We start from the raw sequence: 15,060 nt of genomic DNA, 5'->3' as shown, positions 1-15,060 counted from the left end.
TACACTGTTTCTCCGACCCACACACGCACACAGTCATGCACGTGCACACACACACACACACACACACACACACACACACACACACACACACACACACACACACACACACACACACACACACACACACAGAGAAACTCAACCCTGCGTGCCTCACAGCCCTTTCACAGTGCAGAGGTGACCCAGTCACCCTGAGTGTTATGACATGCTCAACATTGTTTAACAGAACAATAGTTCTGTCAAAAACAGAGATGACCGTCCCATCTGAGCTGTGTACTGCTATCATTGCACTGTCCTGTTCAGATAATACAGACCTCTGGAGACTCGTTACCTGCTCAGACTTGGCTGAAAGACCTACTGACATAACACTGCCTCCCTCTGATGAGCTCAAATGTTTGGAGAGGACAGTTTACCGTGACGGAGAACTTAGTGTGTGTGTGTGTATGCGTGTGGGCATGTGTTTGCTGTAGCACACACTTGGGAAATTATGTAATTTTCATTTTACTGTTGCCATTGGCAATTTTGTGTATCGTTATTGTACCTCATTACCTCTTATATTGAATTGATGGCAGTGTTATAGCTATCCACATTAATATCAACCCTGCTGACCAGTTAGTTGCATTTTCACGAAAATGTAAGTAAACAAATGTCATTTTTAGAAGAGTTCCCCGCTGCTAACATGCTGGAAGTGTAACTGGACGACCATGCTGAGGTTTTTCCCATCTTGTGGCTGGACCTGGAGCATTCCCCTGTGTCCAGTTCTTGTGCCTGTTTAGCTGCCATGAATTGAAGTTGAAAATCAGAAATGGCTTATTAGTGTACCTGCTGAAGGCAAGAACACTCTAGATTTCTTACATACTTACGTTATTATTATTATTATTATTATTCTGCTCTATCTAGCGCTTAAACTGCTTATGTTATTAACACCAAATCAACGTTAGAATGTGCTGACAGACCACTTCAGGTTCCTTAAGAACGTCTTTTTGAAACCTCTTATGCTTTTTGTACTACAACCTTATTTGCATAAAACCCAATGCAAGTCAACAGCCATAGACTTGAATGGTGAAACATTTGAAAATGGATACGCATCTCCTCTTTCACCGTTTAAACCTACGATAAGATGCTGAGAACGACCCTGCTTAGATTTCATATCAAAGGCTTTTTGATACTATTTATACTTTTTGCTCTGTATTTAAAACGTACAATATTTACATTAGAGTAAATGGTGACAATAAGAGGTAGATTTTCACAGTGCCACTACTTTCTAACCGTTCAAGATAGAAACTCTAAATTAACTTCATTATTTAATTTCTCTGTCTTAAATTAGCTACCAATGCATTTCAATTGCAAAATGGGGCGAGACTTAAAAATAAATAAAAATTCTAGACCTATCTCCTCTTTCACCGTTTAAGCTATCAACACCAAACCAACGTTGAGATATTCAGACTGACCCAACTTATATTGTTTGCATTCAGATTTTTTATACTATACATTTTTTTTCAACAATAACAATTACAAATATGATTTGCATAAAATAACATGGGTTTGAATAAGAACACAGTGGTAGCTATTCCAAATGGTCCTGCTCCTTGGCCAATTACAAGACCAACTTTCAAATCTTTATGAACTACAAAGCAATTTAAGTTGCGTAAATTAGTATATAACTTAATGGGTTCAATGCCAACTATAAAAACACAGTGGTAAACATGTTAAATGCTCCTGCTCTTTAACAATATAATCTACAAACATTTAAACAACGTTAATATCTATATTTACACAAATTAGCATAAAATAACCCACCAACTCTTGAATCGTTTAAGAGAGAGACACCAAAACAACTTTCACATGTTCAAGCTATCATATCCTATGAATAATTCAATCAATTAATCAATCTATCAATTCTCCCATCTACCTACTTTTTCAACTATAACAAGTCACTACCATTACTACTGAAGTTACTTCCAGTACTATAAGTTATTTCACAACCACAAGCTAGCAAACACACATTTTCTTCTGGAAATGTACTTCTCTAGTTGTTTTTGCTTTCCTTTGTTGGTATTATCAGTGGCATTCTCACATGCCACCCCCCCACCCCTATTCCTGGGCTCCCTCTGTTGTTGCTGTTTTTAAATTATCTTTTAGTGTGTGAGCTGCATTGTGCAGCAGGGATTCGGAGCAATAAAACAAGCTTTTGTTCAGCAAATCTTCCAGAGAAACGGTTGCAGTGATTTCTGGATTTGGAAACAGGTCTGTGGGTGAGGATGTTCTTCTCCCCGAATATGCAGGGTGAATCCAAATACTGGAGTCAGCTTATCCTCTGCTTTGATTAAGACAACAGAGAACAACACTTTGCTATTTTTATTTTCACACAATTACTCTGCTTTGGTTAGCTGCCTTGCTGCTTCCAAGAAAGAAGTGTCATCTTTGAGAAATCTGCTTTTACCCTCAGTGCTCCTGTAAGGCTGAACGGCATTTGCTACAGATCTATCAGCTTTCCCCATCTTCCCCTCGGCCCACACAACTTTCATGTTTGTTTACGCCTGATCTGCCTGAATTTGAGAAGATTGTTTCATACAATGCATAATAATTGGATGGCTGCAGCCTACAAAAGACAATCCAACAATACTTGTTTCTGTTTACATAAATGTGATCACTGTTTCGCAGCGACGCTGTGATCTGTGGGGCAGACATGCTGCAGCAACTCTCTGTCCCTGCTGTGGTTTAGAACACATTTGTAGAAGAACGTAAGAAGGCTCTCAGATTTAGACCTAGGATGGGTTCAGGGTCCTCATTTATCAAAGGTTTGCGTGCGCCAGTTTTTCCGCAATGGTTGGTGTTGATCCCTTTTGAACTTGACGAGAAAGTATGCGTATCTACATGCAAATCTCAGACCATGCGCACGCACAATTTCTAGTGGTTGATAAAATGTATTGCAAGCAAATATAGTCATTTTGGGGAAAATAGCGTTGTTTGATGCACAGGAATTATAATAATGGTAGTCTAATAAAAACATAAATGTAGGACTAATGATAAAACAGATACATTTGCCATTGGAGGAGATCAAATAGCAGCATCCCACCTAATATATTTTACTTTTATTATATAGGCCTAAATCAATCATATTACAGGGCATGTTTCTCCTTTTCTGACATGACTGGTTTATTCCCGCTACACAACAAATATTAGGCTACCATTTATCCATCGCTCATTTGATAGTCGACCACGCTCAAAAGTAAATAGACCAATAGCCTATTTAAAATATTTGACAGTATCGGTAGGCTACAGCATTTCTGTGTGTAAGCAGTGCAACATCATAGCCTGTTTAATCTCAGAGCCTATACCGAGGCAGGAGATAGAAACACAATCATTCGTCTTTTGCATAGACGCGTGGGCTGTAGGCAGCATTTACATGGAAATTGTTTGAATATACAATCGATCTTGCAGATTGTGCGGCCAGTGTTTGACACTTATAAGCGGGTTGCTTTTTCAGTTTGAAAGTCACTGCAAAAGATTAGCCATTGTGCTTTCTTTTAGAAACTGACATGGCCCAGTTCCAACATTTCCAAATCACACAGCAAATGAGGGTTTTTGTTACCATAAAAGTTGAACGGAAGTGTTATGTGCCTCCTAAGAAGAGGTAGGTGCAGGAGTCAGGAGAGCAAGGAAATTCCAGTTTGCACAGTCGTTTATTATAAGTCCCAACCCACCAAAGAAATCTCTACTCCTAAATAAAGTACCAACGGTACAACGACAGTGAGGAAAAAACCCTGTGGCGCAAACACGCAAACACGCCTCTCTATTTTAAGAGCATATATTTTGCTCATATTGTGTATGTTAGAAATCTCACTATACCTGTGGCATTGTGAGAAACTGTGATTATCTAATTGATTGAGTGGTTATCTGTAGTGTCAACAGAATGCAATGCAGTGTCATTGTGTGCCAAGAAACGATTAGTTTTACTCTTGAAAAATGGATTTGTCACTCACCTCACGCAACACTTTCCCTTTTCATTTGCTTCTATCGTAGATTGGCAATGTTTTGATAATTAAAGATACCTCTCTCTTCTCTCTAGGTCCCTCTCTGGACGCATCGTGGGGGGCGTGTGGTGGTTCTTCACCCTCATCATCATCTCCTCCTACACGGCCAACCTGGCTGCTTTCCTCACAGTAGAGAGGATGGTGTCACCCATAGAGAGTGCTGAGGATCTGGCCAAGCAGACAGAGATCGCCTATGGTACCCTAGACGGAGGCTCCACCAAAGAGTTCTTCAGGGTGAGCTGCTGCTCTAATCAAGTCAACTCAAATTGTATTTGTCACATGCGCCGAATGCAACAGGTGTAGACTTTACCGTGAAATGCTTACTTACAAGTCCTTAACAATTCAAGAAATAGTTAAGAAAACATTTACTAAATAAACTAAAGTAAAAAATGAAATAAAAAGTCACAAAATAACAATAATGAGGTTATATACAGGGGGTACCGGTACCGAGTCAATGTGCGGGGGTACAGGTTAGTTGAAGTAATTTGTACATGTAGATAGGGGTAAAGTGACTATGCATAGATAATAAACAGCAAGTAGCAGAAGTGTAACAACAAAGAGGGTGGGGGGGGGGGGGGGGGGATCAATGTAAAGAGTCTAGGTGGCCATTTGATTAATTGTTCAGCAGTCTTATGGCTTGGGGGTAGAAGCTGTTAAGGAGCCTTTTGGACATAGACTTGGCGCTCCTGTACCGTTTGCCGTGCGGTAGCAGAGAGAACAGTCTATGACTTGGGTGACTGGAGTCATTGACAATTTTTTGGGCCTCTAGATGTTATCACTGAAAAATAATAGTAATTTAAAAAATATATATATTTAACCTTTATTTAAGGCCTAGAAAATAATAATTTGTTCTTAAGGTCAGTAAATAAGAACAAATTCTTATTTACAATGACGGCCTGACGCTGAGCCAATTGTGCGCTACCCTATGGGACTCCCGATCACACCCGGGATCGAACCAGGGTCTGTAGTGACGCCTTAGACCGCTGCGCCACTCTGGAGGAAGTCATGATGTGGCTATATAGTTTCTGATGTGACGGTTACATTCTCAAAGAGCACATATGTAGCCTTTATAGTTCACTCAAGTCATTCATGTTTTTGCACCCCAGAGATCGAAGATCGCCGTGTTTGAGAAGATGTGGTCCTACATGAAGTCTGCCGACCCGTCAGTGTTTGTGAAGACCACAGACGAGGGCGTGGTGCGGGTCAGGAAGTCCAAAGGGAGGTATGCTTACCTGCTGGAGTCCACCATGAACGAGTACATCGAGCAGAGGAAACCATGTGACACTATGAAGGTGGGCGGGAACCTGGACTCTAAAGGATACGGCATTGCCACGCCCAAGGGATCAGCACTAAGGTAATTACAGGCTGGTCACATCACCATGACGATCGACCACATGTTGTGTTTTACATGTGAATGCCACAATGAGGTGAGTGAGCTTACATAAATTATAAATTATTTTCCAGATGTAATTCTAATGTAGATAATAATGAGTGAAGAGATATTTGCTTCAATACATTTAGTTAAATGTTATATTAATTTCACAATTCATGGTTAAATTATGCACATTTTGTCTGTTTCAGTAATAATGCAAAATACTTACATAATAGTTCATTTGGTGGTATAGTGAGATCTCATTCAGCCATAGATAACTATACTGTACTTATGGTTTGTAACCACTCTCACCAGAATTCTAGAATGCTTGTGTCCCCACTGTCTCAACTCAGTTAATAAAGTTAATAAAGTATTATCAACACGTACTTATGTTGGAAGCATGACTGTTCAGTCCTTTTACTTATTCATACAATATCATGTTACAATGTCTTTCTCCAGGAAATAACTAGGCAAACGGGACGACAACGGTTATGACAATATAAATTCAGTCTTGACATATAGTACATGAAAGCCAATTAAAAGGAACTTTAAATGAAGCAATGATGTTACTACCTGCAGCTTTTTGTCTTCGAGCTCTGTGGTGCTGTTAGACGGATGAATTTGGAAACACAATAGACAATGGAGACACTACAAGAGATGAGTACTTTGGTAGTAAATATCAAATCAGAATTTTTGCAAGAAACAGCCCGAGAAATAGAATCGTACATTTTAGTTGTTACCTTTCCTGTACCATCTCTCATGATTTAATTACCATTTTATTTTAGTACCAAAAAACAATTATTACCCAGTATTTGCCTAGTTATTTCAGGGCAAAGGCACTGTAACCCAGTTTTATTTATGTCAAATTTAGGAAGTCATGAGTTTCACCACTTTCCATGCATCTGTGTTCAATCCGATTTTATTTTCCTCATATTAACATGTCTTAATGAACCATTCGCAAAGCCCATAGGCTTTGGCAACCACACCTAGCAGCCTTTTTGATTGATCACTCATGTCATTTACCTAGTTTATAGTCTACCAATTCCACATTACCTGCATCACATATGTTTGATACACATATACTATCTTTATCAATGTGACTGAAGAGAGTGGTGTTTCACAAAGGCTTTCATAGTTACACTCACTGATGTGATGGCTGGTGCAGACTGGGCTTGACTGCCTCATACATGCTCTGAGATTAACTGTCTTGTATCACACTGTGGCTGGGAATTCAAATTCGCTATCAAGTTCTGAGCCAATTATGTGAATTGATCTTTATTTGGAGTTACGTACTGTATATGGGATTGATGTTTTCCTATTCTACATTCTTGAAGTTGCAAAAATCTTGCTCTTGAGAACGAACCATCTAAAACTAGCTCTAACCAATCAATGATCACCATGCCACAGTGTACTATATTTGCACTTTAATGATTGTCTGTGTATGTTGGAAGTAGAAAATGCTTTTGAAATAACTACTGTATGAACTGTAACAACTGTGCCACATCAGATGCACAGTATTTTATATGAGCTTTGTTTTTGATCATTTGGAAAATCTCTTCACCATGAGTTCCAAATACGACCAATGTTGCTCTGTCAGATTCGGACAACACCCTTATCCACCATCATAAAGTTGTAAACTGTAATCAGTTCTCCATAATATCCATGAAACACAACTGGACCAAGAGTCATTCACTGCTATGCTTCTGATGTGGCCCACCATTCCATCTCACCCTTGCCTAATCTTGCCTTACCTGTTGAAAACGTAATGTTCTTCCTTCCTGTTTTTCCCCACATCAACGTCACTCACATCCCTTTATTTTGTCAGCTGCATCACAAGAAAACCGATGCTCTCAAAGATACATGCTACTAATCCTAATACAGGATGTGGATTTCTTTAACTCATCCAAAAGGCAGACTGACCTCTTTCTTTCCAATTCTCTCTGGATAAGAAAGAATTCAGGGGTTTTACTGAGAAAGACTCTAGCTTGCTGAGGTTCATGCTGCTATATGTTTCCATTAGTCTTCTTTTCAGCAGCACCTTCTGCCATGTTAGTAATGAGAGGGTTGTCCACAGTGGATCAGCAATAGCAAAGGGTGAAGGCTTTGGATGGGTGCTCCTTGACCACAACAATAACACAATGAATGAATGATGACTGACGGAAACTGAATATTGCAAAGTGAATCAGCAAGTTGGCTATTTACGTCTTTTCCTTATCCAGGGAACTACTTATTTCAGGAAATGTTCATAGAACGATATAATCACACACCAAAACTGACATGTATATAGCTCTCCTACCTACAATCCTTGTCTGGCTTGGTAAAATCTGTCATGGTTTAGCCATATTATATCATTTGTACATACTAGAAACAAATGTTTTTCTTAATTGTACAGTGTCAGCCACATTATTAGTTACTTTTTTTTTTATACATTCCTCATTGTTCTGACGACAATTCCTACTTTTTAGTATTTAGACCTTATTTCTGAACTACCTCTGCCACACACCACATATCACATCTCCATAAATGCTGACCAGTATTATTCTATTATCGTTTCAAGAAACCCAGTAAACTTGGCAGTGTTAAAACTGAACGAGCAGGGCCTGTTGGACAAATTGAAAAACAAATGGTGGTACGACAAGGGCGAATGCGGCAGCGGGGGAGGTGATTCCAAGGTCAGCCCCAGTATGAGAAACCTAGCGGGTAACCACGACGATGGGGGTAACCGGCAATGTACCTTGAAAAACACACTGGCTGCAATACCACAAATCCCCCGTCGTCCTTGGTGACGTTAGTTTGTGTAACCGTAGAACTATACTGTATTATAAATTCTTCAAAAATGTGCCGTTTACATTCAAATTAGTTGTATTAGGAATCCCGGAAAGAACACAGTTTTGACTATGTTTTCTCAACTACTGTCTTTATAGAGCAACAATAATTGACAGGTTTGCATATCTGAGTGTTTACATTTTGCCGGTTACCCAAAGTGATATAGTAATACACATCTTGCAGTAGGGAGAAAGGACACAAAGCTAGATGGAGTATTAATGCATATCACTTTGGCAGTGACAGTTTCAAGTTGTGATTGTGTTTTTTTTGTTTATCTATCTAGATATCTATACATAATAATGGGTGTATGTTTACTATGTGCTGAATAACATAAGATAACATGGGTAATGTTATTTATGTTATTTCCCTGGTTGAAGAATCCCCGTAAACCTAGCGGTGTTGAAACTCAATGAGCAAGCCGTCTTAGACAAACTAAAGAACAAATGGTGGTACGATAAGGGAGAGTGTGGAAGCAAGGACTCCGGAAGAAAGGTCAGTCCATGTGTTGGTCCTATACTTAACACCAAGATTGAGCATTAGCACTTCTGTAAGGTCCCTCGTCCCCTCCCTAGCACTCAGCACTTTTTCTCTTTGTCTCCAATCTGCCATTTACCCAAACTGGTGTCCTTATAACTGCGATTCATGTCAGCTGTGGAACTCAAACACCTTAGTGATTAGTGTTAATTGCTGTGTCCTCACGTCCGATGGATAAGTCAACGGCCAATAATTAGATCTTGGCAAATGCTTGTTTCATCTAACCAAAACGTATACCTAGTGTTGGATTCTCTTCTCCAAAATCCGAGTAGCTAATGCTGATGCAGCCAATTGTGATGATAGCAAATAGAAGTTGTATTGTATATGAAAAACATGGCTAAAAACCATAAAGTTACTGTCAGCTCCAATACCATCTTTCCCAATGTCTGGGATATTCTTGAGTCACCAACGGACAAAGTATTCACAGTTTGCTGACTGAATTTAATTTTGATTGATTTGTGATCTTAACTTTCAAAATCGAATGAAGAGACACAAGTGTAAATGACGGTGCGGAGAGAAAGCCCTTGATACGAGACCAACTCCATATCTCGATCTTCTCTCCCAGAATCGGCCCCTCTAGTGCTGTGTTCCTCGTCTCTGTCTTTTGTTTAGACAGTGTGCATGCTATTGTATAAGACCCAAGGCACGGCCTGTTGGCCACCAAACCCAGACCATGCATGTCATGGATGTGCACAACCCTCTTGTGGTGTCATGACTACTATGGTTTGTCGGAACCAATTGCCCTCCCTTATTTGGTGCATTTATTTGAAAATGTAATGATATTTTATAGAGGTACCCCTACCTATGAAGTAAACCTAAAACAATGTTGACCTTTTTTCCTCTTGCATGGTTCCACTCTATTTAGAATACACAACACCAACTACATATAATTCTGGGACTTCCTGGTTTAAGTAAAGGATAAATAAATAAGCGAGGAGATGTAGAATGAAATTCATGGTTTTTAATGCATATGTGATTTTGACTGAGTGGGAATTATGTCACGTAAAAGATACAGTATACCATAAATGCACATGAATTCTCTACTTTCTGAGGATATGTTCACCCCAAGCTTGTTAGATATGCATGACTCTGCATGTTTCCGTCAGTCTTAGACACATACTGTATCAAGTTTGTTGTTGATAGGAGTCACTTAAATTAGAAAGACATGCCAGCACCTTTATAGGTGATAAACAATAACCTGTTGATTAATCACGAAGGCACGCTTAATGGTATGCGCCGTATAAGGTCACTATGACAGTGTAGTAGCCTTAGAGAGCAGTTGTATGTTTATCCTACCTTTTATACTTGTGTATTATGATGGGCTGTGGTGTGTCTCTTGGGCATGATTTGGTGCAGCTCACCCTGTGTCTCTGTGTCTGTAGGACAAGACCAGTGCTCTGAGCCTCAGCAATGTGGCTGGGGTGTTCTACATCTTGATTGGTGGGCTGGGGCTGGCTATGCTCGTGGCCTTGGTCGAGTTCTGTTACAAGTCCAGGATTGAGTCCAGGAGGATGAAGGTAAGTGCAGGACTACAGGCAGCGCTTGCCATAACCTTTATGAAATGACGAAGGCTCTGTAATGTAATAAGAGCCAATATTCATGACTCTACCTTGACACCCATTATTGTCTACTTATGCCGCCCCCTATGACTCATACAGAGATACTGTACATCCCACTCAACTACAGGACTGAAGACTAACACACTTTGTGGGGCACAGAGCTGCTTTAATGAAGGGTTCTATGCAGTCCTACAGCTACTAGATGACTATGATTTGAGTAATTGTGCTGAAGAGTTTGTGTGTAGGTGGAGAATATGTCACACCACTTCTTATTTGTACAGTACTTATTCTCCCCTTGTGGTGTATTGTATCTTCTGGAAATAGAGACGTCGTCTGTGTTAATGTTTGTGATCTCCTTCTCTGGTGACCCTTGAAAACAATCACATTTTAAACTGGCAGATGCATTTGATCATGCTAGAGTAGAAGTTCCTATTTAGATCAAAGATGTGGGTATCTTTTCATCTTATCAGAGAGTTAGTTCAGACTTGTATATAACTTTCATTTGCCACTTCTCATTAACCTCAGGAACTTAATGCTTAATATTAGAATGTATAATAAAAAAAAAACATTGTATTCATTTAGCAGAGCCTCTTATCCAGAGCTACTTACAGCTAGTGCAGGGTTTCCCAAACAACGTTTCGGTTTTGAATGTATTTATATATAAAAAAACGAACATCCAATTACATCAGTTAAGAAGACGTGAAACTAGGGACTTTTTTGTTGTTGTTGCATATGAGCAGCAGAAGTGATTTAATGACGGGATTATATTTGAATGTATATATGATTACATGTCTGCTTTACAGTACACGTTCAACTCTCCAGCATGAACAGCCGTTCTGTTGAAAATGTTTCCTTGTCATGTCGTGTAGACAGCAGAATCACATAACTGCTGTGTTTAAAGTATCACAGCCACAAATCGCTGCTGCGAATATACCAATTAGTCTGCATCATCCGAAGAGCATAATCCTCGGAATCCATTGAAGTGTGCTGGATTTAAATCATTTATACACAGAGGATGTAGCAGCCCACATCTAGATCATTAGCTCCAGTTTCAAGCCTACAGGGTTTCATTATGTTAAACTAATGCAAAAGAGAGTAGGCTGGGAGCTAGCGCCGCGCGGTTCTGCTTGCATTATTGTTATGGGTTCGGCCTCGTATTTTGCATGCTACAATTATTGCACATGGCTCTCCACTGTGTGAAATAAACAGAGAGAAATAAGCAGAGAGAATGAGTTCATGCTCTCATCTTTCACAAGAGTTTACGAGGGAATAAAAGCAACTGAGTGACTCAGAGTACAGAAGTCAGGATTGTCTGTTTGCAAATCCCTGCTTTATACAAAGTCACTGAATCGATAATGATGACTTAGTAGCTGTTTCAAGTAATTTTGTATTGTTTTTACACATAACAGAAGGATTAAACTCAGAAAAGGAAAATTAACCCAGTAGAGTTCAAGTAGATTAACTCAGTAGAGTTCAATAGTTCAACAGATTACCTTAGTGGAGTTCAGTAGAGTCCATGCGTAACTATCATGTGTTTCTCTGTGTTGTTGTTATTTAACACAGTAGTGTAATGAAACTCTCCCATGCAGCAAATCATTGATGCGGCCATGCTGAGCTCCACCCTGAGCAGAATGACCAGGACAGGGAGCGGGGGAGAGAACGGGCGGCTGGTCGCCCATGACTTCCCCAAAGCTGCCCAGACTCTCCCCTGCATGAGCCAGGCGGGCATGGGCCTGAGCACCACGGGCATGTGATCGGGCAGCCTTTCCCCAAACCCAACAAAAATGAGGAAAGGAAAAAGAGAAGGTGGGAAAGTGTTGCACTGCGGCATTTCGCTCAACCGCCACTGAACTACTGCCAAGAGGATTCACTGACTGCTCACGCTGGACTCCTGAAGATAAAAAATACGAACAAAATGACTTGTCTAAAGAGATTTATCGGGATCTCTTCTGCTGCAATAAAGAGGCTGTCTTGGACTTTGATCGAGGGCATAATTTCGGGGTGTATCTAAAAAGAGAAGCTCTTCCCCCAACCCAAGAATAGTGACACTTTATTGCACTATGCCAATTCAGTTTGTCCTGTTTACTTTGATATGTCAATAACAGTCATGAACAGCTATGTCGTCTGCCTTATACTGAACAGTGGTTTTGTTCCTCGAGACACAAAGATCCAAGCATTTCCAAATCCAAACATTTGGCTCACATCCACTTAGTACACTATCTATAGATGCATACAGTATACTGAATAAAAGTATTGTTGTATGTTTGCACTGGAAGGACACATCACAGGACTGGATGATTTTGTTTTGTCATTCTGTTAATGTCACTCCATTGAAATGGAATGCCTCCTACTTACAGATGTCCTCTCTAATTTGCTCAACACCTGACATGGAGAAAAATGTGACATTTTGAAATGACTATTTAGAGCGAAGTTTTTGTGCAGACATGACATATTTCCCAACCATTTTTTCTGTTGTTCATAAATGTTTCAAACCACCAGTCAATCTATTACCTGTCATTTGATACCACAGTGATATCCTTTAAGTGCAGTGATGTTTGGCAAGAATCCAACTAGATTTCAAACTAAGGTGAAAGGATTAAACGGAGTACAGATAGAAGAGATTATAATTTCTACCTGCTATTTCATGATGCATTTTGCCATTAATACTTCAGGGTTGAAGTATAAGCCATTGACCAAGAGATGGAAATGTTCCACTACCAATTAGCTGGTAAGTAGATGGCAGTACAACATCTAGTGGTTTAACATCTTTGACATTAATGAGATGATTAATAGAGTGGCTTTAGAACTGCAAATGAGGGGATGTGAGAGGATGGCAGAATTAGCCCACAAATTAAGGTGTGCCTTTTTATTTAACTCTACAAATCCACTAGCGTTTCATTCTTTTAAACCTACTAAATTAAAATAAGGCATATGATTGAAGACCGTTTCCCACAGCTGATCCATAGTACATCTAAGGTGAGTACCAGTACATGAATGGATTTGTGATAAACATTCCCTTTTAAGAACACTCTTAAAATGGACTCAAAATACACGCTGTATATTATACATGGTATTCTACTGTTAAGGGAAAGCATCTCATAGTCCACTGAGCAGCCATCCATCGTATCTGTTACTATCCATCACCTAATATGTTACTGTATGACTTGAGAGTAATTGTATTCTATACATTTTCTCCCTATTTGTCATCATATTTGGCATAGCACAATAAAAGGGAGTGTCACATAACTGAAAATGTTTTTGTACCTTAATCAATTTGTTTAAAAAATAATAATAATATCCACATTTGTATGATATGAACTATATGTGCAGACACCCTGATGATATTGAAATGGTGTTCCATTCAGTTGACTATTGGTTCAGACAGTTTTGTTTGAATCTATTTTCAGTCCAATTCATTTTGTGCATTTATAGTGAGATTCAGTGTATGTTGTCCTTTAAATACTATTTTTGGTCTGCCACTACTTTGTTTAATTTACTTCTAAAAATGCAAGAAACAGCTACCTTATGTCTTTGTGTTCACATTTGTCTCAAGAGAGATAGCTTTTAGAAAAGACTGATTCAAGATGTGACTTGGATTTCAATAGGTGGGGAAATAAAACATAGTTTAGTAACAGTGCTCTCAATAAAATAACTTTTGTAACCACATGACTGGGATTGTCTGGATTCTCTTTTCCTTTACTCAGCGCTCTATGGAGGATGGATGATGAGGCTAAGAGTGAAAATAGTCTGGGGAGAGAGAAAGAGACTCCCCTTGGGTGCCTCTCTATAGTCTATAGTGTCATTAAATCAGTGAACTGAAGATTGGTAATTGTTTTAAGAGTGCCTTTTAGAATCCTCACAAAAGGCCTGATGAAGTATCTGAAACTGGAGGTATCAAGTGGATCCCACCTCATTACTACGTAGGAGTAAAACTTTTTCTCCTATTTACCCTCCCCTGATTTTCCTACAGGTGAGTACCAGTACATTAATGTGTGTTTGGTGTTGAGTACATAGATCATTGTCTCAATGGTCTTCTTTTCACATGGCCTGCTGTGCTGGGAGACTCTTCCTGTTGGCCCAAAGTGGGGTATTGATCATAATAAATGCCACATTTGTTCTCACTTTAATTTCCCCCACGGAGCTGACCTTTCCAGGCAAGCGCTGTCAGAGAAACCCCAGCCCATTTTCACTCGATATCAAACACAGGAAACATCCTGAGGCATTTTTTGTGGTTTTAAAAGAAAGACAAAAAGGTTCAGACTTGATCCAATTTCAGGGCTAGCTGAAACCTACTGGGCCTCAAATGGCAGTGTTTTAGATTTTATCTGTCTGTTTCCCTCTGTTCCTTTCTATTCCTTTCTTTCTGATATTTTCTCTGAGTGAAAGAGTTTTTACTCTTCAAAGAGACAAAATGTCCAATGCATCAAACCTATAGGACGGGGTTCCTCAACTGGCTACTGATAATTTATTTTTTATTGTTGTACATAATGGACTGTAAAAATACCAGCATATCCAAGAGATTATAATTTTGGAAATCTGTTCAAAGTATCCCCACACATAACAGAGAGAGATATACACTGAGTATGACACTGACACTGACCAGGTGAATCCAAGTGAAAACTATGATCCCTTATTGATGTCACTTGTTAAATCTCTTTGTCAGTGTAGATGAAAAGGGGAGACATGTTAAAGAAGGATTTTTAAACTTTGAGACAACTGAGACATGGATTGTGTA

At 39.4% G+C, this 15,060-nt stretch overlaps 1 protein-coding gene across 2 annotated transcripts in view; it reads left to right on the top strand.

Moving 5' to 3' along the window:
- The window catches only part of LOC139420853 (glutamate receptor 1-like), a 79,369-nt gene extending 65,400 nt beyond the window's left edge, over nt 1–13,969 (top strand). Inside the window, exons 12-16 of one of the 2 annotated variants that reach the window (XM_071171214.1) lie at nt 4,070–4,268; nt 5,141–5,388; nt 8,610–8,724; nt 10,149–10,283; nt 11,915–13,969. In XM_071171214.1, coding sequence (XP_071027315.1) covers nt 4,070–4,268; nt 5,141–5,388; nt 8,610–8,724; nt 10,149–10,283; nt 11,915–12,079 — 862 coding nt within the window. In that variant the 3' untranslated portion in view covers nt 12,080–13,969. Of the gene's footprint in view, nt 1–4,069; nt 4,269–5,140; nt 5,389–7,963; nt 8,079–8,609; nt 8,725–10,148; nt 10,284–11,914 lie in introns of both variants that reach the window. The other variant, XM_071171212.1, reaches the window with a different exon arrangement.
- The last annotated feature ends 1,091 nt before the right edge of the window (nt 13,970–15,060 follow it).

The sequence above is a fragment of the Oncorhynchus clarkii genome, chromosome 12 (assembly GCF_045791955.1).
Source record: "Oncorhynchus clarkii lewisi isolate Uvic-CL-2024 chromosome 12, UVic_Ocla_1.0, whole genome shotgun sequence".
NCBI lineage: Eukaryota > Metazoa > Chordata > Actinopteri > Salmoniformes > Salmonidae > Oncorhynchus > Oncorhynchus clarkii.
The sequence above is the reverse complement of the archived record's forward strand: the minus strand, read 5'-3'. Positions and strand labels throughout refer to the sequence as shown.